The sequence below is a fragment of the Cynocephalus volans genome, chromosome 12, assembly GCF_027409185.1.
Source record: "Cynocephalus volans isolate mCynVol1 chromosome 12, mCynVol1.pri, whole genome shotgun sequence".
NCBI lineage: Eukaryota > Metazoa > Chordata > Mammalia > Dermoptera > Cynocephalidae > Cynocephalus > Cynocephalus volans.
The window spans coordinates 100,025,410-100,042,059 of NC_084471.1; the positions used below are offsets into that span (position 1 = coordinate 100,025,410).

The window sequence follows — 16,650 nt, forward strand, 5'->3', positions numbered from 1 at the left end:
TCCAATGCCTCTCGAGTCACAGGAATAATGGTTTTGCAAACTTCAATGCTTCCATGCCTTGTACATTTTAATTTTCTCCCATGGTCTATGCTGAGACTGATGTGCACGGGACCACAGTCAGACAATGAGTATTCCAGATGACAAGTCTGATATTTCAGTCTACTTCTTCATGTGATATCCCAAGTATTTTTTCCTAGAGGGGGGAAAAGAGAAACAGATTCTTAAAATTCCAAGCTAGATGCTGTGGAAGTGAAAACATATGCCTGTTAACTCTGCTCTTATCCCAGGCATGACCTGAGGCTTGGGACTATGTTAGGGTTGGGGGAGGGTTTGGAAAGGTGACTGGCATCCTTGGTATGCCTGCAAGGAAAACATCAGTAAAGGTCTAACGTTACACATCCAGGGCTGATGGGCTGGATCTCTTCTTAAGGATGGGAAGGCTTTGAGGCTGTATCAAAAATTCAAAGAAGTAGGTACTGAAAGCTTGACGACTATGCAGGTTGCAAACGTTTCCTTTCAAAGTGCTATAGAACAGGTGAGGTTGCAGGACTGCAGGGTGACTATGTGAAGGGTGCTCTACAGTGAGGAAAAAGAGCCAAAAAGTAAAATCACACGGTTGCTTGTCTAGCATGCTTTGTATGTGGAGTTGCTATTCATCCATGTGACTGATTCATTCTCTGTTTTACATATATTGGCTGAACATCTATGAAGTATATAAAGTAATGGGAGCTACGAGAGATAAAAGGAAGCATAAAATCATTCCACCCTCACAGATTTGCAGTTTAGTTAGACGTACTTGGATGAAGTGTGGAATACTGAAATAATTAGGAAACTTGAGCTTCTGAAAAGCTTGTGCATAGGAATAGTTTTCCTCCCTTCTATACCACTACAAGGACACCACAGAGAGCCATCAAGTCATCTGTGGAAGTCCTTGGAGCCTTACCACCCAGTGACTTTTCTTTCCTGTTCAGAGAGACTGAGCATAGATCTCAATCCACATCTTCACACTTGCATAGTTCATATTCCTTCTATCTGCTCATAAATTCTTTTATCAGCATCCTTCATTTTTTCACAACTTTGGAAAAATTAGTCCTTTCTCTCATTCTTTTTCTTTCCTCCCCTAATTTCCACTTACATGCTCCAAATTAAACCCAACTACGGCCAAGGGTTGAGAGTAAGGTTTATGATAACCTGGATAAATAACATAAGTAATGCATTTTGAATTGAAACTACAAATGATAAAGAACCATCAATTTCTAAAGCCTTTCAAAATCCCCTTTAGCATTTCTACTGAAGAATTCATCTATTTTTTTCTAATCGAACATGTTTTTCTCTCTAGTACCAGCAGCCAAATTAAAAAAATAAAAACAAAAATGTTTGCATTCATTTTTCTTTCCTCTTTGTATATGATTACTAGGATTAGAACCATTGTTTGTATAAGAGATTTACTGAACTATAATTATACCATAAAATTCAAACTGTCAGAGTGCATAGCTCAGTGGCTTTCAGTATATTCACAGGCTCGTGTGATCATCCCTCCTTATTTCAGAACATCCTCATTCCTCCAACAAGAAACCCCATACTAACTAAAGGCTATTTCCCACTCACTCATCCCCCAGCAACCACTAATCTACGTTCTGTCTCTGTGAATTTGCCTATTCTGGACATTTTACGTAAATAGAATCATGCAACATATGGTCTTTTTGTCTGACTTCTTTCACTTAGTGTAATTTTGTATTTTTATTTTTGGTGGCTGGCTGGTAGAGGGGTCAAACCCTGGATCTTGGTGTTACCAGCACCATGCTCTAACCGAGTGAGCTAACCGGCCACCTCACTTAGCATAATGTTTTTAAGGCTCATCCATGTATCAATAGATTATTTTTGAATGGTCAAATAATGTTCCAGTGTGCAGATACAGTACATTTTGTTTATTCATTCATCAATCATCAGTTGATGGACATTTGGGTTGTTTCTACTTTTTGGCTATTATGAATAATGTATTCTTCTATGAACATTCATGTACAAGTTTTTGTGTGAAAAAACATTTTCCGATTTCTTGGTTATATATCCAGGAGTGGATCTATATTTAACATTTTGAGAAACTGCCAAATTATTTTCCAAAGGGGCTGCACCATTTTACGATCCAACCAGCAACGTATGAGGGTTCCAATTTCTCCACATCCTCAGCAACACGTCTGTCTTATTCTAGCCATTCTAGTGGGCAGAGCTCACCAGTTTTTGATTTGCATTTCCCTCCCGTTGAAATGAAGAAGTCTAATGAGCATTTTTTCATGTGCTTATTGATCATTTGTATGTATCCTCTTTGGAGAAATGTCTATTAGAATCCATTGCCTTTTTAAAAGATTGGGTTGTCTGTTCATTGTTCAATTGCAAGAATTCATTACATATTCTGGATATAAGTCATTTATCAGATATATGATTTGCAAGTATTTCTTCCCCATTCTGTGTATTGTTTTTTCACTTTCTTGATGGTGGTATCCTTCGAAGTACAAAATGAAGTCCAATTTATCTATTCTTTCTTCAGTTGCTTGTGCTTTTGGTGTAGAACCACTCTTTCTAATAGAACATTTATGCCATTTCAGCTACATGAATGGGTTAAATAGACTTTTGAGAGCTGGCCTGTGAAACCAATTGATACTTACAATTTCTCTGGGAAAATAAATTAACAGGACCAACAATGATTTAAAAATGAGCACTTGAAACATAATCAATTGGGAATTTGATTATTCCCTATATGTCATTCTAGTGCCAATGTGAAGTCCTGTAGGAGGTCAGAGGCTGATGAGGCGCTTGAGCTGGAGGGGTCAGGAAAGGTTTTGGGGCACAGCAGGAACTTGAGGGAGTCCTGGAAGAAAGACTAGGTAGAACTGAAATAATGTCGAGGAATCTATTCTCCATTTCGAATGAGTTAAGGCAGCTTGAATTTAGAGTATTTAAGAGCCTTGGTTGTCTAGATCAACCACTGAAGGGTTATCGTACCTGGTGCAAAGGTAGGAAGCAGAAAGGAACAGAGGACTAGACAAGCTCAGTGTGCAGCGGCTGAAGACCACGCGGGCACTTTATTCTGATAACCAAGAGATCGAGCCCGTTTGGAGGTCCCAGGTCACTCTGGCCACTCCTAGAGCAGACTCAAACCTCCTGCTGGACCCCAGACCACTCTAGCAGAAAGAGGATTGAAGACAATGTAGGGTGAAGGCCTGCCCTCCTAGGAGCGGCCTAGGCCTGCTGACGTGTAAAGTGCAGGGTCCGGCATTCGGGCCAAGTTGACCTCCAGTAGCCATTTAAATATGGAAATTTTGAGGAGATCTCAGGGGATGGTTGCAAACGTTGGGGGCAGGATTGAGGCTGAGGTGTAGGGGGAAGATGTCTGTTTTGACTGATATCAGGTATTAAAAATAGATGAAAGTGTAACTGTTTGGTTTTTAGTTTGTATCAAAATGTCCCTGTTGAAATGGCTGCGTCAAAGCAGCAACGAGGAACGTCATGAGGCCTGGGTCTCTGTGTGAGGATTAGCCCCAACACCCTGTCGGCCCCTGCCAGTGTGACTGACATCTGCCTGCCCTGTCCCGCTGCTGGACTTCCGCTGCCTGCAGAATTTGTGAAAGCAGTAAGTACATCTATCTAAACATTTTATATCTCAGCGTCTCTTCATTTCCTGTTGCATCTGACCAGTCCCTCTTTCCCCACACACATACCCCACATACCCTTGGGGAGTACAGTAAATATTTATTGATGCTGAGGATAATCAGTAAAACTATGTTCCCATCAGTGGGATATATCTTGTGCCACTCAAGTGTCCCGAACCCATGAGAATTGCTTCACAGCTGTGTTCCCTTCACTTCAAAAAAGTCTTCCATCCCATCTCTTCTGTGTTCTGAGAAGATTCATTTGTAAGTAAGATGCACTTACCCATCCACCATGCTGCTGGACCCAAGGTGAGAAGTTCTCTTTCAGGTACTTGGCTCCAAAGCCCAGCACCCTGTTCATTGGGTGGTTGTCAATAGCTGTGAGCTTGGCTATGACATCTATTGCAAGGGCAGCCTTAAAGCCCTGAGCTTTGATCTCAGATTCTCCCCTGGTGTCCACACCCCTTAGGAACTGGTCTATGATGGTCTTGCAGACAGAGTAGGACAGCTCGTCTGGGAAGCTGCTCACCAGAGCTTTGCCTTTCTTCAACTGTGGACAAGAGGATAAACATTCAGTAAAGCAGCCTGGCCCAGTGAGACAGATAGAAGGCTACTCTCTAGCTCAAATGTTGGACACTAGAACCCTGGATTCTAGTCTCAACCATGGCAGATGTCTTGCAGAACCCGACTGGGCATGTACCTGCTCTGTGAATTCAGCTTATTGGAACAAATAAGTGATAAAATCGAACAGTCCATTCACTCAACATTCAGCAAATATTTCTGAGCACTCATGATGAGCAGGGTCCGTGGGTGATGAAGACTCAGGCCTTCGTGGGGCTCACAGTGTAGTGACGGCTGCAAAACAGTGCTGAGTTTTGGCTAGAGGTAGTGTAACAGACAGAATCCAAAGCTTGGAGACCGTTGTCCTGGCCTAAACCCCTGCTCCACCCCGTACTAGCTGTGCAATCTTAGGGAAATGACTTAACCTCTTGGGTTCAGTTTTGTCATCTCCAAGCTAAGATGATGATGGTAACTACACGACAGGGTAATTGAGCATAACACTTAGCACAGTGCTGGACATGGAGGAGGTGCTCTGGAAATGTCAGTCATTTTTCAGAATGCTGTGAGAGCACAGGAGGTCAGGGAAGACTCCCTGAAGTACGTATGTTCACTTAAAAAAAAAAATCAAATCCATTGATTCCTGAATCCATTTTACCTCCTGCCCCTCCATTGAACCTGGTATCTCTCTTCTCTACCTACTTTGAACTACCATATCTTTTTTAAAAAAAGAAATCAGTACTGCCTCTGCTTCTTTTTCAGGGCTTATGTCATAAAACCATATGTCACCCTCATGTAAAGCCATCCTTGCAATGCCTGTTAATATGGTAGAAATTTCTTAGTGAGCTGGGACTAAAACTAAGAACTGAACCCGACTAAATGTTTATTTGAAAATCTTCTAGTTCTGTCCCTGAGGAATGATCAGCTAAGCAGGTTCTCAACAAATATTGCTTCTCATGGGGATATCTAGGGGATGAGTCAGATGCTATATGAAGGTTTTGGAGGATCAGTGTCCTTTACCTGAATCAAGGCCAACCCCCCAACTTCTGGAGACAAGGGGTAAATCTGAAGTTGTAAATCTGAAGCAGGAATGGACCCGCTTCCTCCACACAAGACAGGACGCCTGCTCATCAGGACCGAATTGAAGCAGCTGGGCTCAGAACCTCACGGGCAGCTGGAGTGTGGCCTGTGCCGGAGCAGCAAGAGTCAAAGGCCAGGAACAAGCCCCTTCCCCAGAGCGCCCTTGATCCTTGGCCTTCACCTTTCCCTCTAGGCTGCACCTGGCTCTTTGGCCTGTCAGGGAGGTGCAGGACAGCCTGCCTGTGACCTCGGGGGGTGGGGGTGACTCTGCAGACCCTTTCCTCTGACACTTCCCACAGCACAAGGCCACACCTACCAGAGTCCTCTGCTGCGTAAACATGTAAAGGGAATAATAACTAAGGTTTCCGCATAAATAATGGAAATACACCTGAAATCTTCAAGAGAGAGCACCAAGCAAAGAGAGGTTGCTGAAGGTTGTGATTTGGGGGGGGGGGGGGGGGCAGGTGAAAAGGAAAGCATCTCTCTTCATAACCTGAGGGTCGCCTTTGTCCCCCTCCAGCCCTGGCCTCCCTGACCTCTGGTGGGCTACCAGGACCTACTGCTTAGGGAGGCCACGAGAGCCACAGAACCTCAGAGTTGTGAAGAACCTCCGAGTTTGGGCACTGACTGCTGACCGGCTATTGGCATCTCCTTGCAGTTCCTCTAGTGACAGGGACAGCATTCCTTTACAAGGCAGCCTGATGGGCAGTCCTGAGAGCCAGAAAATTCGTTCTCACAATGGGGAGAAATCCATAGCCCTGTAACTTCTGTCTCTGCAACGCTAGCTCTGGAGCAACACAGGATTGTCCTTAAATCATGTATCACGTTCCATTTCCTGCTTCCTCGGCACCCTCTCCACCCTCTATTTGTGGCCCCAAAGCTCACACCCCCTCTTCTCTTTTCTTTAGCCTAATCTCCCTGTTTTTCTCACTGTTTCTCATTCTGCCATCTCCCAGGCCCTTCACCCTCCTGGTCCCCGTCCTCTGGGCACACTTCTGACAAAGCTATCGAGAGAGGAGCCGTGAGCAGGCTGTGAGGGGCTAGGGCAGCCGGCCAGGTGGTGCTGTTCCCGCTCCTGCAGAAGCCCCCCAGGGCCCCACTCCCTCCCCATGGATCCTGGCAAAGTGAGGACATGGGTCCACAGGCCAGACCCTGATTGACAGACCCTAGAGACTACGCAGTAGTCTGTGGGTGGCAGACACGGAAGAGATGGCATTCAGAAGAGAAGGCCTTCTGCCTGCACTTAGGATATGCTCACCAGATCTACCTGACAGCTGACTGGAAGGAGGGTCTCAACTTCTAAGTGGGAGGGAATCCACAAGTTCTCCAAGGAAGACTAATGTGCCTCCTGGCCAAACTGCTAAGAGAGACCTTGAGCAGACAACAGTCAAGATATCAGAAAGGACTCCAGCCTTTGAGCAACTTAGGACCCAGGTATCCCGGCTGCAGGGCAAATGCAAGAGTCTAAACTGAGGATCGGGTACATGGGGAATGAGATTAATAATTCTATTCTGTTTTAATTTACTGGTGTCTTTTCTTACAATAACAAAGTTACTTTTTTAGTTTCCAAAAATTCCAAGCAGGCTCCAGAAGGTTTACTTATGTTTTCCAAAGTGATTCATTTTTGAGATGCTGCCAGCGTGAAAAATTTCAGCGCCAAGGGAAATAAAATCTAGCACTAAGGAGAAACCAGAACTTTGAAAAAGAATAAGGTTGCAGCCTGGAGTACAATTCCATTCTCGTGTCCTAGCGCATGGGCACAGAAAGAAATCACATTAGTCCGAAGAGCTTCATACCTCTCTTTCCATTTGATCCCCTGAAGATTTCAGCAGCTCCACAATTTTGGCTATTACTTGCTCTTCTCCATCTGTCAGAGGAAAATTCCAGTCATTACTTTTAAGAGCAGCACAAAATAATCTTAAGTGTTTCCAGTGGCAATGTTTGTGTCTTGGTTAGAGATCGAGGAAGAAGTGTGTTTTCTAATTCTTAGCAAATGAATCTGACCTCATCTCTTCTGATCAGACACAAACCCCTGCAGACACCCCGCCCGTCCCCTCCTTTCCCTTTTTCCTCTTTTTTCTCAGCTTAGCCCCCAGTTCTCACTGTCAAATTCATCACTATCTTTACCTAAGAATGTTGCTGAAGACATCAGTTCTATGACTTATGATCCTACCTGTCTCTGAAGATATTTAGGAGAAATGTCCCTCTGGTTTTTAGACCTTTTCTCAGCAGATGACGCTTTTTCCTTAAGAACACTATAAATCCCATATTTGATCACTTTTTCCCCTTTTTGTTAACTGCTAGAAAAGATAGAGCCAAATTCATGGCCCACAACTAAGAGGCCTTAACCCCTCCGGCCTACATTTTTGGCATAAGCCTCATTTCTAAACCCATCTTATTTTCCTGTTTTTGTTTTCTTTTTACATTATCTTTCAAATTTGATTTATTTTATCTGACCAAAATCCATACCTTGTATGCGGTGTCCCTACAGCGCGGTGGGGTGTAAGTAAGAGTACTAAGTGCCCCCAGCCCCCAGGCTGAAGCGCAGGGGACAGCAGACGGCTGCAGCTGGAGTGTGGCGTGCACGTCGGGGTGGGGCAGGTGGGGTTTTCTTGTCTCACAACTTGCTAACAACTAAACACGATGAAAATGTTTATTGCAATAGGATAGAAAGAGAAAAGGTGGTTACTGAGAGGACAGTCTCTCTTACTTGTGGCACCGTCTCTGAAGTCATGGAGTCCTGGTGTTTGTCTGAGGTTGGGGGAAAGAGGCCAGGAAACCGGGGTAGCAAGTACCAGCAGGGTCTAGTGAGGGCCAGGTGAGAGGGAGATGGAGGCCCAAGTGCCCTGGGGGGACAGACCGCCGTCTCCACAGCCCACGTGGCGTTTTTGTCATCTGCCACCCCTGTCTGGGACAGCGGCTGCATCAGCGGCCTGCAGGCCCGGCCTGCGCAAAGGACGAGGGTGTCGCAGACACACTGGAGAGCAAGGCAGTGTCCCCGCTTCCTTTTCAGCACTCAGGGGCTCCTCCTCTGCTCCACCTCCTTACTCAAAGCCTCTGGTGCCGCTGATGGCCCCCCCAGTGTGGTCCCCTTTCTGCTTCAGCGGTGGGGAAACACCAGTATCTTTGGAGGGAGAACTTTTGTGCCTTGTCCTTTAGGGTGCTGCAAACCCAGGAGCCGCCTCTGCTTCAGCCTCCCCTGGAGTTTGGGGACAGCCACGTGGGAGGGGTGGCGGCTGGTGAGGGAGCACAGCAGCGAGCTTCTCCTCCAGTGGCACTTGGTCCTGCTCCCCGCAACTCTCCCCTCATAGCCGACAAGCCCGACAGGATCTGTTGTCCCAGCTATCGCTATAGCTTTGGCTACAACTGACCCAGTCTGGTCCCTACGCACTTCTCAGTTCTGCTTCATGTTCTGCACAAGCCCTGGTATCGGACAACCCCCTGCCTTCTCACAGGAGCCCAGAGCCATGTTATAAATCCCTGGGCTGATGCTCCAACAAGCCCCAGCACAAACTGGTCCAGGGCCATTGCTAATATGGTCAGCTCTAATAACGCATTTCCCCTTGTGGCAAGGTTGCATGCAGGCTTTGGGCTTCCTCCTCTCCCTCAGTAGGAGACCACTCCTGTGACTTGACAGTGAGCTTGGCATATTGGTTCCATCTGCTAGCACGGTCCCCTCACCTCATGCTGGTCTCTCAAGCTAGAGCTCAGTGCCTGAGCCTGCGGCTGTCTTGCCCTTGTTCAGGTCAGCAGAGACCCTCAAGTGGCAGAGCCCTGAGCTAAACAAGCATGTACATGCTCGTATACCCTGCCCAGCGAGTGCTCCTCTGCACACAATCACCCAGGAGGAACATTTACCTTTCTTAGAACTTGAAGTGCTAGGCTGGGAGCCTTCGTCCTGGAGGCAGAGAGCCTGGGGTCTGCGGTTCCCTTGGGCCTTGATGCCTCCTCCCTGCAAGTGGAACTGTTCTGGTGGTGGCCAAGAATGCACAATTTCAGCAACTCGGTTGGCAATGGAAACAACTTTGGGGTCCACAGCTGAAACAAGACAACATGGTGCTGAGAGGCCCTTCCCAGAACTTTGTCTGGCTCATTGGAATGCACAGTTGCTTGGAATGAAAAGAGCAGCTCAGACTGAGAGGGAAATAACTGGGGCGGGGGAGGGGGAGGGAGGGGGAGAGAGAGAGAGAGAGAGAGAGAGAGAGAGAGAGAGAGAGAGAGAGAGAGAGAGAGAGTCTTTGTGAGTGAGCATATACGAGGTCATTCTCCAGGAAGGATTGGCAGTTGCCTGGCAGAGGCTGGGATGTGGGAGGAGTACACAAAGGAATGATTGTCACCTTGAAACAACTGCCCTTCAGCACTCTGTTTCTGAAGTCTGGCAAAATTAGGGACCCCTTTCTCTTTTGCAAGGGAAGAAACACAAAAGAAAGTGCTCAGTTCTTTGCTAAAGGGAATGCTCATTATGCTTTTATTTTTATTCTTTTTTTTTTTGGATATCCTTTATAGCTCGGAGAGGTGGCCCCTACATACATAGGAAGCCATTCAATAGTTTGACAGGCATTTAGGGGTTGGCCACTGAGGAAAGAGAAATATCCTCACTCTCAGACCATATTCATCACTCAAGTAAACACCGAACTCCCTGGCTTATACAGGCACATATCTTCCCTCTCTTCCATGTCTACTGGAAAGCATTCAATTAATGCTTATAGATAAAACAGGATGCCTAGACTGCAACCTGTGGTCTTCTAGAATTTGTAGTCCCAGAAAAGAGTTAAGTCATGTATTTGCATGCAGAATTACAGAATAAAGCATTCTGGGACAGGACAGTTTAGATGGCACTTGTCCTCTGAATGTTGCAACTTGTAGAAGAGAAGTCAGCTTTGCCCCAGTTGCAGGTAGGGTGGAGGGGGGGTGGACAGGTGGTATGGCTGAGTGGTCGAGTAGTAAAATTGTCATTGTTGATTTGTCACTAAGTTCGTAACTTTTAGAAGCTTGTACAAGCTCTCTTTGATGCTAAACGGAGCAGCGGAGTTGTATCAAGTAATGCTTGAAGAATACTACTGGGTCACTTCACAAGACTGAAGAAAGTAATGGAGTGGGGTTTGGTGTGCTAAAACTCCTGGGGAACTCCTGGCCTTTGTAGATCATGATAGATACGAGAGGCAAGGCCTGGGTCCTGTTGCCAAGGTGGTTTCTGATCCTCTCCCTGGATTCCTCCACAGCACCACAGTGTAGGTGCCTCTGGCTGTTCACTGAAAGGCCACAGAAGATAACACCCTGTCCATAATGCCTTCCTCAGATGGACATCTTTTTCATGCTCAGCCCATAGGATTTAAAAACAGATAAGGATTGAATCAGAGAGAGAAGCGAGGTCAAGGAGAGAAGGATCAATGCCTTTTCTTCTCATGTTAACATCCAAACTGGAAATACTCTTCACTTTCTAACCACCATATTGTAGCCCAACCAGCCTCCTCTTGAATGCTGGCCACCCACAGCCCCTGGCAAGGAAAATAGCAAAACGTTGGCTCCCAAGGCCAAGGGGAACTTTTTCTTGTGGTGTCCTCCAAAGACAGGAAAGGAAAGCTTCCACCCACTACCTTACAATCTTGTGCAGCCTGTCTAGGGTGACCGGCACGTGGTTCTCCTACTGGAAGTCACCCTGTGCCCATCTTGCACACTAAGAAGGCCAGTGAAGACCCCCAAAGGCTGATGAACACCCCCACCACATCCCCACGCCCATCCCACCATGTGGCAGGGCAACCACAAGACCACCAGCAGGCCCAGAAGTGCCTAATCTGGCTGACTGGGTACAGGGTGTTGATTTCTGTGAATCTGTGGACATGGAGGGATGCAGATAAGGCAAGTGCAGGAAAAAATATGAGCAAACATATTTTGATTCAGATGAACTGGCTCTAGTTAAGATTCCCATCTTGAATACCTTAATTTTTAAAAATGAAAAAAAAAAAAAAAAAGAATATCTTCTTGTCAGCCTTGGTTCCATCGGATAGGCAAGGGGAAATGGATGGGGGTGAGGAGAGGACAGAAAGGCTGCCCATCCTCTGGAGTGTATTTTGGGAGTCATTGCGGGGCCAAGTAGGGCAGGAGAACAGGGTTGGCCTGAGGCAGCTGTTTTAAGGGCAGGGCCCATTCAGTATTTATTTCCTTCTTCTTCCTTAGCAACGGACCCCTGAAATGTAAGAGGCAGCAATGGACCCAGCTGAAAAAACTACATTTCCCAGCCCTTCCTGCAGTAAGGAGTGGCCAATGAGATGTACGGAGCAGTTTCCAGAAAGCTCTCTAAAAGGGAGTTTGATTATCCAGAAAATAGGGCACCCTTTGTCCTTTCTTAGCTTCTTTTTTCTTTCTGCTGGAAATGCAGACATGATGGCTGGAGTCCCAGCAGCCACCTTGGAATGTAAGGTGACTTTGAGGTTGCAAGACACTAGCTGAAGGATGACAGAATTCCCAGAAATCCCTAACGACTGCATGGAGCTTCCATATCAAGCCTGAGCTGCCAGACTTTCGTCGTCTTTTATGGACGAGAAAAGTAAGCCCCTGTACTATTTAAGCCTCGGATATTTGGATCTTCCACTATATATCTCTTAACCTATAACTATAACATTCCACATGTAGCAGATCATAGCTGTAGAGAAACAAAAGATTCACAAGGAAAAGACCTTGGGTTGGCAGTCTTTAAAACTGGTGTTAACCTCCACTTCTCTACAACCCAAGCCCTCTTACTAATTAATAGACTTACGTCTTGGGACATAACCTTACAGTTCCCACTTAAGCCCGGTATCTGAGTCCTGTAAATGGCAGAAGGCTAAATTGTGACCTTTAATTGAAAGAACCCAGAGGAAACCAACTGCTAAGCTCTGATTTGTATATGGCGAAACAAATAGAACGTGCAGCTCCCTTGGGTCACACCCAGTATAAAATCAACAAAATTAATATAAAAACCACATAATTAACTAAACAAGAAAGTGAGGGGAGTGAAAAGTGAGATGGGAAGATAAGCTCTACATATGTGTTTAAAGCAAAGCCTCCTCAGGAGATGACCATTTCTACTTTTTTCTTTTTTTTTAAATTTAAAGCACCCCATATTGCCAGGCAGTCTCCCATCCAAGTACTAACCATGTTTGCCCCTGCTTAGCTTCAGAGATCAGATGAGACTGGGTGCATTCAGGCTGGTATGAGCATGGATCATTCCTGCTATTTTAGGGAGAATACATACATATATAGCGATATAGTTATTCAGCCATAAATACTATCCTGCCCATAAACCCATCATGTAAATGTTTTTTGAATTCAATCTTTCATTCCCAATCTCACATAAAAGCTTTCTTTCCCCACACAAAAAAAAAAAAAAAAAAAGAGAGAGAAAAAAAGCTTTTCTTGAAATGTTAGAAAATAAAAAAAATCAAATGACACATCAGTAAATATCCAAATACAGAATGTCATTTATCTCAGGAAAAGCCAGAAAATTAAAGTCTGCAAAAGCTTTCTCTGTCTCCGGGCAGTCCACAGTGCAGGCACAAAAGCCTATTTAGGTACCTACACCCTGCTGGGTTTGCCCCGGAATCACGGTGGCCAGCCTTCGCTGGGCAGAGCTCAGAGCAGACACCTCGTTGTAAAGGTTAAACAAAGCCCTCGATGAAGACTTCTGTTCATCAGTCCAGGCTCTGCTGCTCACCCCTGAGTTTCCTTTGGAAGCTCTTTCTGTGGGACTCTCGTTTCCTTCTGTTACCTGGGTGATCAGGTTAACCCGGAGAATCCTGTTCTAAAGTTCTGGAAGTCTAATGGGAAGTGGGAGTTTCTTTAATCATAGTGAACGATCTAAAGTGGATCCTGCCTGGGCTGAGCCTCCAAATTAGCCTGGACAGTCACATTTTAAGACTGAGGCATTACTGCCACCTGTTGACTAATTGTTGACAAGCTACTCAGGCCAATCAAACCTAGCTGGAGGGGGGCTTTCTTTTACAATCTGGGCCTCGGGCAGTGGACATTGTTGAAGCGGAAGATGTGTGTGTCTAGGTTTGCAGACGAAGGGCAGCTGTCTGTGATGAAGCTCTTCGTGAAGATGTTTTGTTCAATACAATTAATTCTCTTCCCACTGAGGGAGGAGTTTGCCCAGAACGCTTCCCAGTTATTTTATTAGAATGGTTTACGCTTTGAAGAATATTTTCATATACAGCTATCTGATCTTCCCAGCAACCCTAAGAGGTAGGGCGGGATGTACAGATGGAAACATAGAGGCCCTGAGAGGCGAGCTGGCTTCCCTCAGGGAGAGCAGCAGCCTGGCGCATCCTTTGTATGGGCCCCTGGCACTGAGAATTAGGAATTGGGGTGGCAGCTTATTTACAGCCAGTGGAGCCAGAAAACCTGTCCCTTCACTCTTCACTGCCACCCTCCTCCTTTCTGCTCAGTCTTGAAAAAGGTAGGGCGGCTAGCACTGAATACTAATTTGCTGGAAAGCTGGGCCCAGTGAGTGCCCTAAGGCCACTTTCCTGGATGGGAAGAGGTGCACCCCTGCGCACACAAAGAAGGGAAAGACCTGGGTGCGGAGAGGAATTCCCCAAAGCCTACCTTCAGGCTCCAAGTGCTGCTCCCCGGTAGAGAGGGACCGGGACCACTTCTGACTGGAAAGACCCTGACTTTCCACCGTCCTTCCACCCTGAGTAAAGGCCTCCACACACGAACTCTGCGAGTCGTCTCCCTCCTCCGCTCCTCTAAAGAATGTTTTCCAAGCCAGCTTTTTCCTGGGAAGGCGTATGGGCTTCTCGCTGGACCGGGAGTTTCTGCAAGGCCATGACACCTGTGGCTGTGAATCATTTGCTGACCAGCTCCTCAGCCCCTTCTGGGACAAACTGCTTGTTCTCAGCAGCTCTGGCGAGAAGTCAGCAGGGCTGTTCCTGAAGACATGGTGTCTGGCATAGAAGGCCAGGATTTTGAATTCTATGCTGTTTGAGTCGTCATCATCCAGGGGGATTTCTTCCAGGTCATACGCACTGGTGCTGCACATGTTGGACCTGTAACAACAAAGTACACTGTGTCCTTCCATGTGCTGGTCCCGTAGTCTTTGTAGGTTAGGACGGACAGGGTGAAAACTCAATAAGCACTTATGGAGCACCTATTCTGTCTGTGCTGAACAGCCAGGAGGCATCAGAGATGGAAAAGCCACGTCTTACTGGGACAGGAAGATAGACACAGGCATAGATAACTCCAAACAAGAGAATGAACTAAGAGCTCTAAGGAGATGCAGATGGCCGCCAGAAAATGAGATGGGAGGGGTGGGTCAGCATCACAGAGAGGGGCAAGTGACAGTTTCTGGAAAGACAGAAAGGGTTGAGACAGGTGGGTGGATACTGGGACTAAGAACTGGACTGGCAGGGGGTAGGCTGCAGTGAATCCAGGATGTCTGAAGATGCTGAGAGGATGGGTACAGCCCGCGTGTGAGATCCGTGCACAGCCAGGGCTTGGCAATAGTGGAGGGAAAATGAATGAAATGGTAGTTGGGGCCAGAGTATGGTGGCCTTTGAATATCAGCTGAAAGTTTTGTGTTTTCTCATGTTAATCAGTACATTTCCAAAGGAGCCTTGGACTGTGGAGGGGGGTCAAAGGTCTACACGGGGAGACAAAAAAAGGGGGGAGGTCAACAGGGGGGAGAAGTGTCTGGGTCCCCTGACCCTTCCCTTCCTCTGTCCCTTCTCCTGTTACCCTCTGCTTTAGCTCACACAGGTTTGCCTCTATTTCTTGCCATATTTGGCATTCCACGTAAGATTTCATTTGAAAAAAAAATCCTGTTTTTTTTGTTTGTTTGTTTGTTTTTACAGACTTGAAAAGCACTGATGGAGGCAAGGGAGAGCTTTTAAAAGCTCTGCACAGAAACTGATGTGATCACATGTGTGTTTTAGAGAGATTGGTACAAACACTAGAATGAGGGGATGGAAGAGTTTCATCTTTATTTCCAGACAAATATCTGGCGAGAGAGCATGAACCGCTTGTGTTTAATTTCTCTTGATTAAGCTTTCACCTCTTTTTCTGGTTTCCTGCTAGGAAATAATTCCTTTTGGCTAATTATCTACTTTGCTTTCTTCTGTTGCATGTTGAGGACTACATTTTGCTTTTTGTCTCAGATGCCAGCAAGCCCTTCCAACTCTCACTGGGTTAAAATTTCATAGGCAGTGGTGCACTGATAAACACCTTGGGCTTCCCAGTCTGTCAGTCCTGAGTTCAAATTATGGCCACCAACAACTAGTTTTGTGACCTGGGGCAGGTTGCTTCACCTCTCTGAACTTGAGCTTCCTGCAGGCAAATCGTAAATAATAATAAACACCTTGTAGGGATGTTGTGAGGGCACAGGACAGTGCATGAGAAGTCCAGGCACAGAAGCTGGCTCAAAGTAGTAACCATGATTTTTTTTCTAGTACAGTGGTTATCCCAGGCCTCTGACGTGGCTGTTAACCATGTTCCCTCCCCTTACTGGTACTACTTTAAGACTTTCTTTGAGGGCTGGCCAGTTAGCTCAATGGGTTAGAGTGCGGTGTTATTACACCAAGGGTTTGGGTCTGGCCAGTCACACACACACACACACACACACACACACACACACACACACACACACACACACACACACACACACACACACACACACACACACACACACACACACACACACACACACACACACACAGTCACACAGTCACACTCACACACTCACAGTCACACACACACACTCACAGTCTTTAGGCATGTAACTGGTACAATAATAAATAAGCTGTAGTGATATTAATGGGGACGACTGGCATGTCCCTCCTTTTCTTTCCACTGTACCCATCACACCAGGACCAATTTATAAAGAAACGGGACAGTAACTGCAGACATGGTTTGAGGCAGTGCCACGTGGCACAGACCAATGGGACTGGGGTCTGAAGGAAGGGACCAGGACTGCCTCGGCTCCTAACTCGCAGCGTCCTTGGGCAGGTGGCCTCAGCTCCTTGTCCTCTGTTTCCACGTCGTTAGGCCGAGGATATTCTCTAGCTGTCCCCTGTGGTCCTGCTCTTCGGAGGCCCTCCGCGCCTCCCGTGCTCAGCACCGCTTCCTCGCCTTCGCTTGGAGGGGCTCGCACCAGCTGCAATGGAAGCTGCTCGGCCGGCCGGGAAGGCCCCCGGGGCCGGTGGGTTCTGGTGGACGTGAGGCCGGCGGAGGCTGCGGGGGGCTCCGCCGAAACACCCGCTGCAGACGGAGGGGACGGAAGTGGAGTTCGCAGGGGCAGGGTGGCAGGGTGGCAGGGTGGCAGGGTGGCAGGGGGCATGGGGCAGGGGCAGGGGCCCGGCCCTTCTCCTCCTGCGCGTTCTGCACATCC

At 46.8% G+C, this 16,650-nt stretch overlaps 1 protein-coding gene across 1 annotated transcript; it reads right to left on the reverse strand.

Annotated features, from left to right (window-relative positions):
* Nucleotides 1-154: 154 nt before the first annotated feature.
* On the reverse strand, nucleotides 155-14,307 carry BCL2L14 (BCL2 like 14). Its single transcript, XM_063076371.1, has 5 exons — nucleotides 13,872-14,307; nucleotides 9,144-9,323; nucleotides 7,082-7,152; nucleotides 3,931-4,197; nucleotides 155-193 (listed from the first exon to the last, which is right to left on the reverse strand). Exons 1-5 carry the CDS (start codon nucleotides 14,305-14,307, stop codon nucleotides 155-157), a joined length of 993 nt encoding a protein of 330 aa, XP_062932441.1.
* Between the last annotated feature and the right edge of the window lie 2,343 nt (nucleotides 14,308-16,650).